The sequence below is a fragment of the Pleurodeles waltl genome, chromosome 3_1 (assembly GCF_031143425.1).
Source record: "Pleurodeles waltl isolate 20211129_DDA chromosome 3_1, aPleWal1.hap1.20221129, whole genome shotgun sequence".
Taxonomy (NCBI): Eukaryota; Metazoa; Chordata; class Amphibia; order Caudata; family Salamandridae; genus Pleurodeles; species Pleurodeles waltl.
In genome coordinates, this window is record NC_090440.1 from 1,639,895,713 (window position 1) to 1,639,911,240 (window position 15,528).

The following is a 15,528-nucleotide window of genomic DNA, read 5'->3' on the forward strand; positions in this document are numbered from 1 at the left end:
AGACAACAACTGCCTTGGCTCCAGAAACTCACCGGCCTGTCTCCTGCCTTCCAAAGAACTCTGCTCCAGCAACGCCTTCCAAAGGGACCAGCGACCTCTGAATCCTCTGAGGACTGCCCTGCTTCGACGACGACAAGAAACTCCCGAGGACAGCGGACCTGCTCCAAAAAGACTGCAACTTTATCCAAAGGAGCAGCTTTAAAGAACCCTGCAATCTCCCCGCAAGAAGCGTGAGACTTGCAACACTGCACACGGCGACCCCGACTCGGCTGGTGGAGAACCAACACCTCAGGGAGGACCCCCGGACTACTCTACGACTGTGAGTACCAAAACCTGTCCCCCCTGAGCCCCCACAGCGCCGCCTGCAGAGGGAATCCCGAGGCTTCCCCTGACCGCGACTCTCTGAAACCTAAGTCCCGACTCCTGGAAAAGACCCTGCACCCGCAGCCCCCAGGACCTGAAGGACCGGACTTTCACTGCAGAAGTGACCCCCAGGAGTCCCTCTCCCTTGCCCAAGTGGAGGTTTCCCCGTGGAAGCCCCCCCTTGCCTGCCTGCAGCGCTGAAGAGATCCCTTGATCTCTCATTGACTTCCATTGCGAACCCGACGCTTGTTCTAACACTGCTCCCGGCCGCACCCGCGCCGCTGAGGGTGAAATTTCTGTGTGGGCTTGGGTCCCCCCCGGTGCCCTACAAAACCCCCCTGGTCTGCCCTCCGAAGACGCGGGTACTTACCTGCTGGCAGACTGGAACCGGGGCACCCCCTTCTCTCCATTGAAGCCTATGCGTTTTGGGCACCACTTTGAACTCTGCACCTGACCGGCCCTGAGCTGCTGGTGTGGTAACTTTGGGGTTGCTCTGAACCCCCAACGGTGGGCTACCTTGGACCAAGAACTGAACCCTGTAAGTGTCTTACTTACCTGGTAAAACTAACAAAAACTTACCTCCCCCAGGAACTGTGAAAATTGCACTGTGTCCACTTTTAAAATAGCTATTTGTGAATAACTTGAAAAGTATACATGCAATTGAAATGATTCAAAGTTCCTAATGTACTTACCTGCAATACCTTTCAAACAAGATATTACATGTTAAATTTGAACCTGTGGTTCTTAAAATAAATTAAGAAAATATATTTTTCTATACAAAACCTATTGGCTGGATTTGTCTCTGAGTGTGTGTACCTCATTTATTGTCTATGTGTATGTACAACAAATGCTTAACACTACTCCTTGGATAAGCCTACTGCTCGACCACACTACCATAAAATAGAGCATTAGTATTATCTCTTTTTACCACTATTTTACCTCTAAGGGGAACCCTTGGACTCTGTGCATGCTATTCCTTACTTTGAAATAGCACATACAGAGCCAACTTCCTACAGTTAGCATTGCCCATTCTCACCTACTGGTATAGTTCTCGAATTAAATGAAAACACAGAGAAGTTATAGAGGGAGGGGTTCTCCTCCCCACTCCAAGGTTTGCGTGTCACTGGCCACCTGCCTTCCATCAACTGCCCCATTGCCAGTAACTAGTTGGCGTAGATCGGGTGTTTTTAAAGGAGGACCCATTCTGCTTCCATAGCTGGCTTTGTGGGTGGAGCTACATCCATGTGGGGTGTGATGATGCACAAGCGTCATGCCTCCCTTTGGGGCGCTGGGAAATGTAGTTCCTGGTTACTCATTGTCCCGGGAGCGCTGGAACATCCGCAATGGCTCACTCAGTGTAATCCACCTGTTTTGTTATGATCATTGGCAGATTGATATAATACCCCCATGAAGAAGTGTATATATTCCCTGGTTAAAATGAAAAACAGGGGGCTTGTGTATCCGAGTGTCAAAACACTCCAACAGTCAACAAGGTTTATGTTTCTCTGGTTGAACTGAGATAAGAGGGCTTGTGCTCCTGAAATTTAAAACACTCAGAAAATATTCAGGGTTAGTATCATGTTCCTCCCTGCGTTCATGTTTCTGACACTTTTTTCAGGGGAGAAAATTCTCATTTCATATTTTTCAATCACAAACCTACTCATGGATTCAGCTACTTTCAGTGTATTGATCAGATAGCATAGGACATCATTGTTCAAGCCCTATTTATGTGCATTCATCTATAAACCCATCTTTGTTCCCGACTTGTAAGGGTCTTGAGAGCGTTCTGGGTTGTCTTGATCTTTTTTCATACTGTCCATCGCAATTCATTTTCATTGTGGCCTTTGGTCAAGAAATGATTGGTCATGCAGGTTGTTTTCCTGCGGCACCTAATGGTGCTGTGATGTTCTGTTATCCTGAGCTGGACTTTTCTTGTGATCATCCCAATATATTTCAGATCACATGGACAGGTGATCATGTAAATCACATTGTTAGAGTTACAGTTAATGTGATTTCTTTGTTCCCAAGGAAAACCGAGGTCTGAGGTCTTGACATGTGTTGTGAGTGGACATACTGTGCATTGACCACGGGGAAAGTGTCCCATGACTGGTGGGAAGCTCCAAAGTGTCTTCTGCTCTCCTGGTGTATTTTTTCTTGGTCTGGTGTGTACCAGCAGGTTCCTTAGACTTGTGTTCTTTGGGAAGGAAAAGAGCGGTTTCTCCAGTGTGACGTTATTGCTGCTTAGGATGCCCTAATGTTTATTTATTACTTTTTCATTCTTTTCGAAAGATTAGTGTATGTTGATATGCGTGTCACATGTGTACTGTCCTCCCTTTCTTTGTCTGTTAAGAGATAATCTCTGTTAGTTTAGTTTAGTTTAAGAATTTATAAAGCGCGTAGTGACCCGAAGGCATCCCAGCGCTAACCTAACCTGACCGGTGCTGTCACTAGGAGAGTTGAGAGCGCTACCTACAGAAAAGAATAGTCTTGAGTTTTTTCCTAAAAAGTAGTTCTGAATGTTCCTGACGTAGATCGGAAGGAAGATCATTCCAAAGACGGGCGGCCTTGGTAAGGAAGGAGTTGGCCCCCCAAGCTCTCTTAGACCTCAAGATGGTCACAAGACGAGAGGAGGAGGACCTCAGACTTCGAGAAGGAACATAAAGACATAGCCGCTTTCTAAAGAACATTGGGCCCTTATGTTGAAGAGCTCTATGAACAATGCATAGGGCCTTAAAATAAGTACGTTGCTTGAAGGGGAGCCAATGAAGCGAGGAAAGAGCAGGTTTAGCGGATACATGTCTGGGAAGATTGACAAGAAGCCGGGCGGCTGCGTTCTGGACTGTTTGTAGCCTTTTTATAACATAAGCCGGGGCGCTGAGAAAAAGTGAGTTCCCATAATCCAACCGGGAGAGGATAAGAGTTTGAACGAGGATTCTTCTGGCCATAGGGGGAAGAAGAATCGAGATTTTCCTAAGAACTCTTAAGATGCCAAAGCATATAGAGGAGACTCTTTTTGCTTGATAATCCATAGTCAGACGAGAATCCACCCAGAAACCAAGGCTTTTTACCTGGTCCTTAGGGGGAGGAAGATTATTGAAAGCCTCAGAGTACAGCGGAAGCGAAAGAGCTGGGGGGGAATTGCCTAGTACAATGACTTCTGACTTTCTGTCATTGAATTTGAGCTTAGACTGGACCATCTAAGCTCCGATGTCTTTCATACAGCACGAGAGGTTAGCTGGCGACGAGTCCCCGGAGCTGGATAGGGACACCACAAGTTGAGTATCGTCGGCGTAGGTGACCAAAGACAAATTGTAGGGAGCGATCACCTTAGCCAGCGGGGATAAATAGACATTAAAAAGAGTTGGGCTCAAAGAAGATCTGTTACTGTATCTGGCTCGTTTTTTCACTTTTCAAATGTGTGGGATAGTGTCTATTCTTTAATTTCTCTGTCAAGATTTTTGCCTCTGACTTAAAATCCTTATGGTCGAAACAATTCCTTTTGATGCATAGGAGATATCCAACTAAAAAGTTCTCATAGTGCCTTTGGGTGTACATTGACAAACCTCAAGTGGCTGTGTCTCTCCATCGTTTTGTACAGACCTTAGTGGTTAAGGTGCCTTCTAATGCCTGGATGGGTAGATCCAAGAAGGGTAGCTCATGGTTGTTGAGTGTCATGGTGAATTTTAGAATCTAATTTCTTGAGTTTAACCACTCTAGGAACGCTTTAGCTCTTTCTGATGTACCTTCCCAAATAATAATTATGTAATTTATGTATTGACGCCACAGTCTGATCCCTCAGTGGAATGGGTTATTTTCCAAAATGTGGTGCATTAAAAAGGTGTGGACATAGAGACTAACTATACTGGGAGCGAATGGGAGCTTCTGATTGAAATACTATGTCTCTGTTCATATAAAGTACCTTCAAATTCAAAGTAATTCTTTTTTAGGGCTAGTGTAGCTAGTGAGATAAAGAAATCTATGGATGCTGCCCAATCCCATGTTCATGGTCTTAGCAATTCCTCAATAACTCTGAGGCCTTCATCTTGAGGTATGCTGGTAAGGAGGGCTTCCAAATCTAGTCCTATGATCAATTCTGTGTCCGGGTTGGAGATAATCTCATTGAGAATTCTGAACAAGTGTTTAGTACCCTTTATGTACGATGAGATTTCCAATCCACAATACAATATGGTGTCCAAGTACTGAAGTTTTGTTTTTATGGATCTTGGCTAAGGTTTAGAAAAAAAGGTACTTTTGGTTCTTTGTTCATCAGGGAGGTTTACTAATCCCTTGCTCATCTAAATCGTCTTCTACTAGACCTTTGCTTTCTAACTGTAGGGTTTTTGTTGGGCCAGGTATCAGAATAGTATAGTTTATACTGTCTGAAAGGTGGGTGTGACATTCTGCTCTGGAATTGTCTATGGTTTGTATCACTATTGTTCCTCCTTTACCAGCTGGGCTAATGACAACATCTTCTCTTGCCCTTAAATTGGTCAGAGCTATCTCTTCTTTTGTGGAAGAGTTATGGAATTGGGTATCATTAGTGACTGCTTGTTTAAATACTTGGATCTCAGATGGAATGGAGGCAGAGGGGTCAAATAAGAATGTATTTTGAGAGTGGTATACCCGGTTTCCTTAGTGATCGTCTGATTCTCATTGAAGAAAGCTTTTAGGGGGATCATCCTAAAAAAATCTGCCAGATAACACACCAACAGGCGGTCCACACTTTAGCTTTTTGTTGTATATTTCAATAAGAATTGAAAATCTAATCATGTCAGAAGAGACTGGGCTCAGTTTTCCAAATGATATAGCATCTCAGATTTGTTACAACCACCTTTGTTGACAGAGGGAAACATAACACATGCCTTAGCAAACATGAAGGGATGGGACTCTTTAGACAATATAAAAAGAGAGGAGGTGAGAAACATACTACACGGGGCTATTATAATGAAATGCTTGAGGGTAAATGCAAGGAATGAACCTACAATTTTCCTAGTTGGTAAACAGTTTAGGAAGGATTGGTCCCTCACAGAGTGGAGAAGCAGTAGGAACTGGCTTATCCCGATCATAAACACAGTGCAGCGCCTTTCTGACACTTTGGTTATAAAAATCAAAACCAATGAAGACTTCTTGAAAACACAACTCCAGATAGAAGTATACAAGATAAAACCGGAGGAAGCTAATGAGGAAATATCAGGACATAAAGAGTTCCTGACACAGAGCAAAATTACGAAATTGCAAAAAGATGTAAAGAAACTTGCCCACACAAAGGTATACCTATACACTACAGAAGTGTACATCAAGCAACGTAAGGAGAGAACAGGTTCTCACACTGACAGTTGGAGAGCGGACTGATCATCTAATGAGGACACAGATGATGGGAGCAGCAGTAGCTCAAATGGGAGCACTGGGAACAAACGGGGCCAGTGTAGAGGACAGAGACCATTTAGGGGTTATCCCATCCAATACTCAGTACCCCAACCACCTCAAATGTATTTTTGACCCTCACCATATGGTCCCCTCCCCGAGAGATGACACAAATGCCCTTCTTCACAGTGGCACACCCTTTTTTATGCTGTGGCAACTGGAACAGAAGAAAGACAGATCAAAGAGTAATATGGGAAGAACAGGGAGGTCTGACCCCCCAGAACAAAACCTGAGACCAACAACTCAAACTCCAACCAGGGACGAGTCACACATAGATCTGGTGGTCAATCTAACACCGTACATTTTTATGAAAAAGAAATGAAGGCCCTGAATAAAGGGCTAAGTCTATTAGTATCTATTAGTGAAGGGTCTCTCAACCAAAGCCCACTCTCTGAAGATGTTAACAGTATCCTTGAGAACTGTGCTGTCAAAACTCAGACCTAAAATATGCCGAATGTCTGTCATATTTTAACTAAAATAGAAACCTGTAAAATAATTTTAGACTGCAAAGTTCATGCATATGTGACACTAGTACCACTTGGGGGCTAAATATTGCATGTCAGCAGCAAAATAGTTGCTTTGGGCTGTTCTTTAATTGTCCGAAAATAATACCCTATCTCTGGGGAAGTAACAGCCAGTTGTACTGGAAAAGCCCAAAATTACAATAGTGCCCAGAAAGTTTTGGACTGAAGGGACTAAAAGTGGATTCCTCTGTTGATAGGGAGTATGTTTACAGCGCCACCAGCACTTAAAGCAACAGGCTGCCAAAATGTAAGTTACGGATATTGTTCACATTCGACAAAGTGTTGTTATTGCTACTTGTTCGCATTCAGCTCTTGGAACAACCAGGAACCGAGCTTCAACTTTTGATGGATTCCAGTTGTCTTTAAAAAAGAAAAGCAAAAAAATTGTCACAATCCGATTGCTAGCGCAACAGAAGAACACTAATCAAAAAAACATTTAGTACCGTGTACATGCTCTAGGGAACAAAAACATAAAAATGAAGACAAAGTGAAGCCCAGTAAAGCGAGGAGCTGACACACGTTCGCACACGCTCACCAATGAAAAGAAAGAATGTAGTAGTAACAAAGAAGCCTACCAATGGTAAGTAATGAGCTGGCATAAAAGCCCCTTGTAAAGTTTTTTTTTTTTTAAAGAAACAGCACCTCATTGAAAGTGACAGTGCCTGCACTGTCCGAGACAAGGCCTAAAAAACCACTGTAAGTGATAACACTAAATGCACTCCAATCCTTCATTGTTTTGCTCTGTGTGTTACTACATATTGTCGCCATGTCTTCTTCTACAGGAACTAGTTAGTACCAGGCTTACGGCAGAGTAATTAAAGTATCCTGCATCAGAGGTTACAATGAAATATCTAGGAACCTACTGGCAGACCATTTTGTGGCAGCAGTGAAAAAAATAGATTTTCTAAAAAATAAGTGACCGTTGGAAAATGCACATCCTTTCATTTAAACAAAGAAATCATCTGAGAACTAGGATAAACATAACATAAATCTGGCGAAAACAATCACTCAGGTAAGAGCGAAACAGGCTTTTGGATATATGCCTGGCAGTTGCACTTGTTAAACCATATTTCTTCCTCCCCCTTTCACTCACTCCATTTCACTAGAGAACACCATGTTACTATCCATTTCAGCCCTGGAGCTCTATCTGCAACTTTTATAAAAGGAAATGTTTTTACTTATAAGTCTTTTTAATCATTTGTGTATACCAGGGCCAGGCGGCCGAACGCTTACTAGTGGGCTCTTCAGAGTTCTTAAACCTTTACCTTATTGCTAAAGAATTTTCCTTGCCTTTCGACTCTGGTCATGACTGGTATCTGTAATTTACAGTAACCATTCTAGTACTCACGCTTGCAGCTGGTCTGTTTTTTGAAACGTTTAATTTTTTTTAAAATAGCTTATATATGTTTACTCTGTATATTTTTCTTATGTTCCCCGCCCATAATGGAAAAGATGTACTTTTATCGCTGATTTACCACCCATCCCCATTTTTTTCATTTTCCGCCCACTCTCGACTCCTCATTCTGTTTGCTATGTCACTTTTCCAATTTGTTTCCGTTTCTTGAAGTGGAAATTATTCATAAAAAAAAATAGTAGAGCAAAACTTTAAAACAAATTCCATAGCTATACAATGCAATGAAGATTTGCAGTTACATTTTTTTCGTTATTGCTAGTATTCATTACTAACACTCAATTAAGGTTACATTTTAAAATTTCTTTTTGTAAAGGAGAACAGCCATGTAACAGTGACTGCTTCAGGGCGTGTGGTGAAAAGGCGCTTCGACCAACTTGACGATGACCCAGAACAAGAGGTAATTTAACATCAATGTAATAAGTATACAGTAACATCAGCAAACCAAATAACAGAATACATCTTTCTAGCATGCCGCCTAAGAACACTGTTTAATAATCATTTTCCTTTGTTCACCAATTAGTGCAGTAAAAGTGGTAGGTGGGGCTTTTTTTCCCCAATATCGCTTCTGCTTTTGCTTTTGACAATTACTCCCAATGTCTATTTAAAATTTGGGCTTCGTGGCTGGTATCTTTTTATCAAAGAGTTTTTTTGTACATTTAAAATATTTCTCTTCATAGCTTCATGTAACTTCGGTTTAAGTCAAGAAAAGCAACAGTGATCAATGGCCGGTGTTTCTTAGCCACAATCAGTCCAGTCAAGATGTACACAACACAGGAAGTGTTCACTTACCCACTAGCTTTTAACACGTCGGTAGGTCTTTATGCTTTGAACTGTTAACATCCATGATACATACTGTCATTTTGAGTAATGCCTTACAGGACCTAACTAATCCTTGTCTCTTTCCTTCTCAATCCCTCCTGAATCTGTGATGCAAATTTGCCAGCTCATTAATCTAGAATCAACCCTAACAAGCCATCAAAGAATGCACAGAATTTAACCTCTATTACACATGCACAATGGTGCCAGAAGATGAGTTGCTGTTCACGCAATTGCTCCATTTGATTACAGTTCCAGACAATATACAGGCAAACTTGAGTAAAAGTGTTAAACATAAATATTCCTATTATAAAGGGAGTTCTTTTAAGGCTATAGATCTCCCCAGTCTGCATGCTCTCTTTCTTACTGGACTTGACTTTGGCACCCTTCGGTTACTTCCTTGGGCAAAAATCCAGTACCACAAGGGATTTACAACTAGCCTTTCCATAAAAGAAAACAAAATAGCTTGTCCTTTGACTATGTTCTTGTAGACAATTCAAAAACATTTAAAGTTGTCTATACTTATCACCAGACCAGGACGTACAACCTGGCAGATTTGCTCAACGGGATGCATCAGCAAGTCGACGAGTGAGAACTCCCCCCCCCCCACAGGTTCTACTCCATTACTTTCAACATTGATGCATGCAACATGTAGACCTGTTTGCCAGCCCCGAAAATGCAAACTGACCAAACTCTGCATCTAGGTACCCACACCCCCAGTCCAATAGCAATGCACTATGGATGAACTAGACAGGAATCTTAGCTTACGCTTTTCTAACTGTCCTACTCCTTCCATCCGTGGTCTGGAAGATGCAGCAAATGTCTGACTCTCATCCTTGTAGGCCCCACCTGCGGCAGACAGCTCTGTCACTCAATACTTCTTGAGATATGAATGAGCCCCATAAGAATCTCCTCAATAGGGCTGGCCTTTTGGCCAAGAGTCGAGGCCAGATCAGACATCCAGGCCCTAATCATCTCAATCGTGATTTGGCACCTGAAGTCCTTGAGTATCTACGTTTTCTACAAGAATGAATTAACATTTTACTGGAGTCCTGCAGACCTACCACATGAGCCTGCTATGCAGCAAAGTGGAAAAATGTGTCCATTATTGCAGTCCCAAATATCTGGATCCCCTAAAACCTGCGGTCCAGGGTATTATTTGCTTTTTGCTTCACCTGCAGACCACTATTTGAGACTTTGCATATTTGTCTCCTTCTGTACTGTCCGGGAATATTAGATTTTCTGGTGGCCATGATAACTCTTAAGCGTATTAGTGGGTTGCAAACCATCACACTACAAGAGCCCTTGATTCAGATTCATAAAGATATGATGGTACTCAGAAATAACCCAATGTTACTTCCCAAGGTGTTTTCCCCTTTTCAACTCAATCCAACCATAAAGCTCCTGGTCTTTTTCCCTCAGTCAGACTCAGTAGCCAAAACAGCCTTCACTTTCTACACTTTAAACAGGCCCTCATTTAATACATTGCCAGAACAACTCCCTTTTACAAGGCTGAACGCCATCTCCAAAGCAGGCATAATCAGGTGACTAGTCACATGCATCCATACTTACTGTCATAAAGGTAAAACAGCTCTCCCTGTTTTGAGATTAGTGTATCTCTTCCCACATCTTTAATGTTCACAACAATTCTTGTGTAATACAGTCATATGTAAAACACTTTGAGAGGTTTCTTTTAACCTTTTCACTGCTAGGCCAAAATATAGCTAAATATTGTTTTTTTGGGGAGGAAAATGGGAAAAAAAGTGCTGCAAAAGAAGTGTCTGTTCTTTTTCCTGCATATGGCATCAACGAAAAGTCTGTGGTACTAAAATCACCATCTTCCCAGCCTTCAGTAACAGGCAGACTTGATTTAGAAAACCACATTTTTTAACGCAGTTTTGCCATTTTACTCGGAAATAGCCAATTTTTCCTATTTTTTGTGCTTTCAAACGCCTTCCAATTTGTGGTGGAAATGGGTGTGAAACCAATGGCTGATCCCGGAAATCTATACATTTCTAAAAACTAGACAAAATTCTGAATTCAGCAAGAGCTCATTTGTGTAGATCTTTCAAGGTTTTCCCAAAGAAACTAAGGGCCTGATTTAGAGTTTGTCAGAGGGGTTACTCCGTCACAAACGTGACAGATATTCCGTCCGCCATGTTACAAGTTCCATAGGCTACAATGGAATTGTAAGAGAGCGGACAGGAAATCCGTCAGTAACGCCCCCTCCACCAAACTCTAAACCAGGCCCTAAATTATGAAATAAAAAATATTGTAAATTAGTAGGAATAAATGGCCGTTGTGACAACATTTTAATTTGTAACTTCTTGTCACGATTTATGATTACAAAAGCAAAATACCCTTTTGCTTGTGGGGATAAATAGGGTTTGTGGGTTTTCTGAGAACTCGAGGTACTGCAGGTGTTTGGCCTGAACACCAAATGTGGTGACTGCAATATAAACCTCTCCGCACCGGCACTCGTCACCTGACAATATCCTACCTTGCATCAGGGCGAAAACTCCCCAATTTTGAGCAACTTTATCCTGACTGGAATCGGAGGAGCTGGGCCGGTGCCAAAGCAGGCGAGATTGCGACTGGAACGCTGGAAATGAAGGACGGATACTGAGGTGTGTGTTAGGGAGCCAGGTGGTGTGAGCGGCCGTAGTATTGGATCTGCAGCATACTTGGTTGGCCCGAACTGAGACAGAGACCCATGTGGTGAGGATGTGGGGCCGGCCTGGCTCTGCATGCCCTTGCGCTCCCGATCTCGCCTGGCGGTGGCATTTTAAAGAGGGTGACTGCAGCTGGGAAGACCATGCTTCATGAGGAGGTGTTGGGGCTCAGCTGGTATATGCGTAGCCTGGGTTCCCATTCACCATGGACTGGCTGCATCGGTAACGAGGCATGGTCTTCCCGGTGCTGGGTCCCTGTGGCTCAGAGGGTAGTGGCCTGCCCTCCGGGCAGCTAGATTATTGTGGGGGCCAGGGGCTTCTTGTAGACCCGGAAGCCTCAAGGACTTGGATGTGGTGGCTGGAAGTCCTGCCTGGCTGCAGGAACCTAAGGATCATCGCCCTGCCTGTGGACGTTGGGGGGCGTATCTACTGGGACCTTTCCTGTCCCGTTGACGGTGCCACATCTATTGCCTTCTTTTGCAAACACGGGGACTAAAGGCACTTGAATATGGGAAATACCTCTACCCCCCCTTCAGAGGGCCACGCTGGGGATTGATGCTCCGACTGCGGGGACGACCAGTCCGGGTCCAGTGAGATCTGCGCCGGCATACAACATGTTTCGAGATTCTCCTTACATTGGCTCCTTAGCTGAGCTTTGGTGGTAGACTTCACTTCAACAACCTCCTTGGCTCTCCTGAATGCTCGTACACCTCCTGTGTGGGCCTGCCAGGGCGTGGGTGCCAGGCAGGTCTGCTACGGAGGGTAGTACATCCTCAGCAGAACTGTTTAATCCTGATCCCTCTCTAATAACATGGTGAAGGATAGAGCTCCACCCTGGACAGAACACTATGGATTTTTTTTTTTTTTAAATCTGTTTATTCAGCGTTATTCAAAACATAATACAAGAGCTAAAGTACATTCCACTTAACTTAGCGAGAGAATACGCAACTTTACTACTCATATATAGCCATGCATATTAGTGGTTTTTGTATAATACAGGTACATTTTAGCGTACTGGCATACAACTTAACATTGTGTAACTTTCAATACTAGTCATGTCAATTAATATGCTTAGGTCTATATATCGGTATCGGGAGTAATGATGGTAGAATTAGGCTGTGTAGGCACGAGAGGTATCTTTCCTTTGCGTGTGCATAGCGTGGTTAGTTAGTAATATCGGATCAGGGCCAGCAGGCTAGTGGTGCGCAAGCATGGCATTTCAGTTCACCTTTGAGTGCGGCTCCGTTTAATAATTGCTTTTATGCTTTGGTTGAGTATGATGGTATCCTGCCAGTACAAAGCGAGAGGAATGAGGGGACGGGTGTTGTGCTTGCTGAATAACAGGCAGGGGATCCACTAACGGATGTCCTTACTTTGGGCGTCTCAGGGAGGGTACTTGTCGTCTCTAGATTTTTACTATAAAAAGATCCCAGCTTGCAGTGCCTTCCTGTATCTGACTCTTAAGTTGCAGTTGTCTTAGTGTTTGAGCCTCTGCTATTGCGTAGCTGTGCAAGTCTCTCAGCCAGGCGGAGTGAGAAGGGGCATTTAGGGCCTTCCAGTGTGTGGCTATCAGGCGCTTGTATATCACAAATGCCAGGTCTACAAACTTGTGGGTGTGTTTATCTCCCTTAGCCCAGTGTCGTATATCAAGCAGGCAGGATTCCGGAGTGGGTGTTAACGCGTGATCTACTATGTCTGCCGTGGTTTCAATAATGCAACACCAACCAATATTTATTGAGTGACATTCCCAAACCATGTGGTAGAAATTAGCTGCAGGAGTGGCGCACCTTGGGCATATTGGTTTAGAATTTGGGTATATTTTATGGATACGAGCCGGAGAGAGATATGATTGATGTATGTAATTAAATTGCGTATATCTTAGCCTAATATTACAAGATACGGACTTAATTGAGGTGAGGGCTGCTTCCCAGGATTCCTGGGTGGTTGATGTATTAAGGACAGAATCCCATCGGTGTTTAACCTGAGTTAAAGCAGTGCAGTTGCTTGCTAGGAGTATTTTATATAATTTGGCGATGATGCCCTTTGCGTTGCCCATGGAAAGTATTGACAGAACACTATGGATAAATACACCGAAGCGGGGAGGAGGGGGAACACCCTGCGCCCCTGGAGGCAATCGGCCCAGCCACCTTGGTCCCAGACAATGCTGCTCTTCTGGAAGCCATCACTCCGTCACAGGACATGCTCGACACCAAGATTGGTGAGGTGGGAATTAAAGTCATCCTCCTTCGTCAAGATCTGAGGAACGCCGTTGAGAGGATCACTGCGGCAGAGGACAGGGTCTCAGGGGATGAAGACACAATTAATGCACTGCAGCAGACTGTGACAAAGCTCACAACATTTACTAGGGAGTTGGCAGCTAGGGTCGAAGATGCTGAATGTAGGGCCCACTGCAACAACCTACATTTTGTCAGATTTCTAGAGGGGTGTAAAGGCCACTCAATGAAGCGTTTCCTGGATCAAAGACTTTGCACATTAATACCCCCAGAGGCTCTGTCCTCCTGTTTTGTGTTCGGATGGCCCATAGAGCCTTGGTGTGGCCTCCCACCCAGGACGTGGCCCAGGCCAGTGATTGCAAAGCTTCTTAATTATATGGACAAGGGTGCTATACCCAGGCTCGTCCGGCTCCACGGCAAACAAATGTATGACTCACAGCCCATCATGGTCTTGCCGGACTATACCAGGCTTGTCCATTAGCAGGGCAGTCTTTTCAGGTGGCAAAACAGCGACTCAGGGATTTCAACATTCACTATATGCTCTTATACCCAGCAAATCCTAAAGTCTTGTACCAGTCCCAGATCTTGTTGTTTGAGACGCCAGAGGAGGTCTTCCAGTGGACAGACGAGAGAGTGAGAGTGAAACCTCACACTCCTTTACAGTGGACAGACGAGAGAGTGAGAGTGAAACCTCATACTCCTCTGCCAATGGATTCAGACTCCTCTCAGGGAGACAGACATAGTCGACCAACAAAGACTCCGGTGAAGCAGCAAGACAGATTGCGCTCCTCCTAGAGGAGCTCCCAGCAGACTAACAACTCCTCTGCTATTGGAGGTGAAGCGCAGGAGTCCCAGGCGCAGCCAGTGGGGCCTCCCAAGTAACAGTGTTATGATCTCTTAATCCTAAGATTGTTTTCTTAGCTTTTCAATGTAATTTTGTTCTATATGTGGCTGTAGCACTCAGGAGTGGTTGCCTATGTTCTACTGTTTCTGTTCATTTTTCATGTTGGGTATGGGGAACCATTGGGTCACACATGATTGGACTCCCCATTGGGTTCCAAAAATGATCTGCCTCACAACAGATATTTCCTCTTTCCGAAGTATTCCTGGAAGAGCGGTTTTCACTGTTGATGAGTCTTATCCGTTTTGATCTATTTATTGTTTAGTATCTGCTACACATCTGACTACTCATTCACCACAGGTGATAATGTTCACTTTCTCCTCTTTTTATGAGTGAACCCTCTCCCAGTGGTCAGGTGGATCAGCTGTGGGTAGTATCATGGAATGTCTACTTGAGAAGGTTAAGCGATTGGTGGTACTGCAACAGGCCAAGCGGTGGGTGCAGACGTCCTTCTCCTCCAAGAGAAGCATTTACTAGGCAACAAGGTCCTATGCTTGGCCTGGTTTGGTTACTGTCAGGCCTCTCACTCTGGGATTACGAGAGGGTCTAGGAGTACAGGTATCCTGATTAAAAATACTGTCCCATACCAACATACTAAAACTTGGTTGGACCTCCAAGGCAGATACCTCGCAATTACTGGAACGCTATACGGTGAATCCCTCACCTTCATATGTGTGTATGCACCGCCACCCCTAAGTCCGGCATTTGTGATGAAGTTGTGGGAAGATCACCCAGGGGGACATGTTGTTCTGGGGGAATTGGAACAGTGTTGTACACCCTGCAGTGGACTGGTGGCACCCAGCTGGGGCAACTGTAGAGATGGATGCAACACCCTTGTATTCCTTCATTTCCGCCTTGTGTTTAGTGGACACAAGGAGGGCTCACCATATCGCTGATTGGGGGTATACATTCTTATCTGCTGCTCATGGCTCGTTTTCCCACCTGAATTATTCCTTTGTCCCTCGATCGTATCAACATAGGATCTTTGACGTAGTGGTCTTAGCCAGAGGACTATCTGGCCATTCCCTGAATGCTGTGTGACTCCGGGTGGGCTGGAGTTGACCGGCCTTCCGCTGGTGCCTATCGCCCTGGCATTTACAAAACCCAGAATACCACCGCCACATGGAACATTCCATCATGGAATACTTCTTACATAACGACTCGTCTACAGTCTCCTCTG

At 44.2% G+C, this 15,528-nt stretch overlaps 1 protein-coding gene across 4 annotated transcripts in view; it reads left to right on the forward strand.

Annotated features, from left to right (window-relative positions):
* DCAF17 (DDB1 and CUL4 associated factor 17) overlaps positions 1 to 15,528 on the forward strand; it is a 444,850-nt gene that overhangs the window by 353,684 nt on the left and 75,638 nt on the right. For all 4 annotated transcript variants that reach the window (XM_069225322.1, XM_069225323.1, XM_069225325.1 and 1 more), the window contains one exon: positions 8,039 to 8,122. In XM_069225322.1, coding sequence (XP_069081423.1) covers positions 8,039 to 8,122 — 84 coding nt within the window. The remainder of the gene's footprint in view (positions 1 to 8,038; positions 8,123 to 15,528) is intronic.